The sequence below is a fragment of the Myotis davidii genome, unplaced genomic scaffold (assembly GCF_000327345.1).
Source record: "Myotis davidii unplaced genomic scaffold, ASM32734v1 scaffold43, whole genome shotgun sequence".
NCBI lineage: Eukaryota > Metazoa > Chordata > Mammalia > Chiroptera > Vespertilionidae > Myotis > Myotis davidii.
The window spans coordinates 495,917-496,427 of record NW_006294590.1 but is presented as its reverse complement, the minus strand read 5'-3'; the positions used below and the strand labels follow the sequence as shown (position 1 = coordinate 496,427).

The 511-nt window shown below is 69.9% G+C and overlaps 1 protein-coding gene across 1 annotated transcript in view; it reads right to left on the bottom strand.

Annotated features, from left to right (window-relative positions):
• The window catches only part of GGT5 (gamma-glutamyltransferase 5), a gene marked incomplete at its 5' end in the record, with an annotated part of 11,112 nt that extends 10,603 nt beyond the window's left edge, over positions 1-509 (bottom strand). The window contains one exon of the mRNA XM_015567215.1: positions 422-509. Within this exon, the coding sequence (XP_015422701.1) occupies positions 422-509 (88 nt within the window). The remainder of the gene's footprint in view (positions 1-421) is intronic.
• Between the last annotated feature and the right edge of the window lie 2 nt (positions 510-511).

Genomic DNA, 511 nt, shown 5'->3' with positions numbered 1-511 from the left:
ACTGGCCAGGCCCCAGGTGGCACCCCGGCAGGGCAAACCCATGGATGGGGCCCCCACACTCCCTCGCCGCGGCCCCGGGAGGACTGGCACCCCACGGGAGGGGCCAGCACTGGTCATCGGGGTCACCCTGGGCCAGACCGGTGACACGGGCACTGCCTCCTCGGGGCTCCCTGAGCCCTGGGACTAGGAATCGACTCACAGGCCATCTCTTCTCTGCCCACAGTGTCCTTGTCCCCACCGCCCCCATCGTCCATGCACCTGCCTGCTGCCCGCTCCGTGCAAAGGCCCTGAGGCCGCTCCCTTGCCAGAGCCCACACCCACGTGGCCCCGACACGTCAGATGCGACAGAGGCACCTGCTCCACTCTCTTGCCACAGTCACAGGCCCTCTGGGAGGGTCCCCCACTGCCCCCCCCTAGACTCACCGTCCAATGTCTGAGCAGACCTTGGAGTCGGCGGCGACCGCAGCGTGGGCAAAGGCCTGGGGGCCGCAGGGGGCGTGGTGGCGGGAGA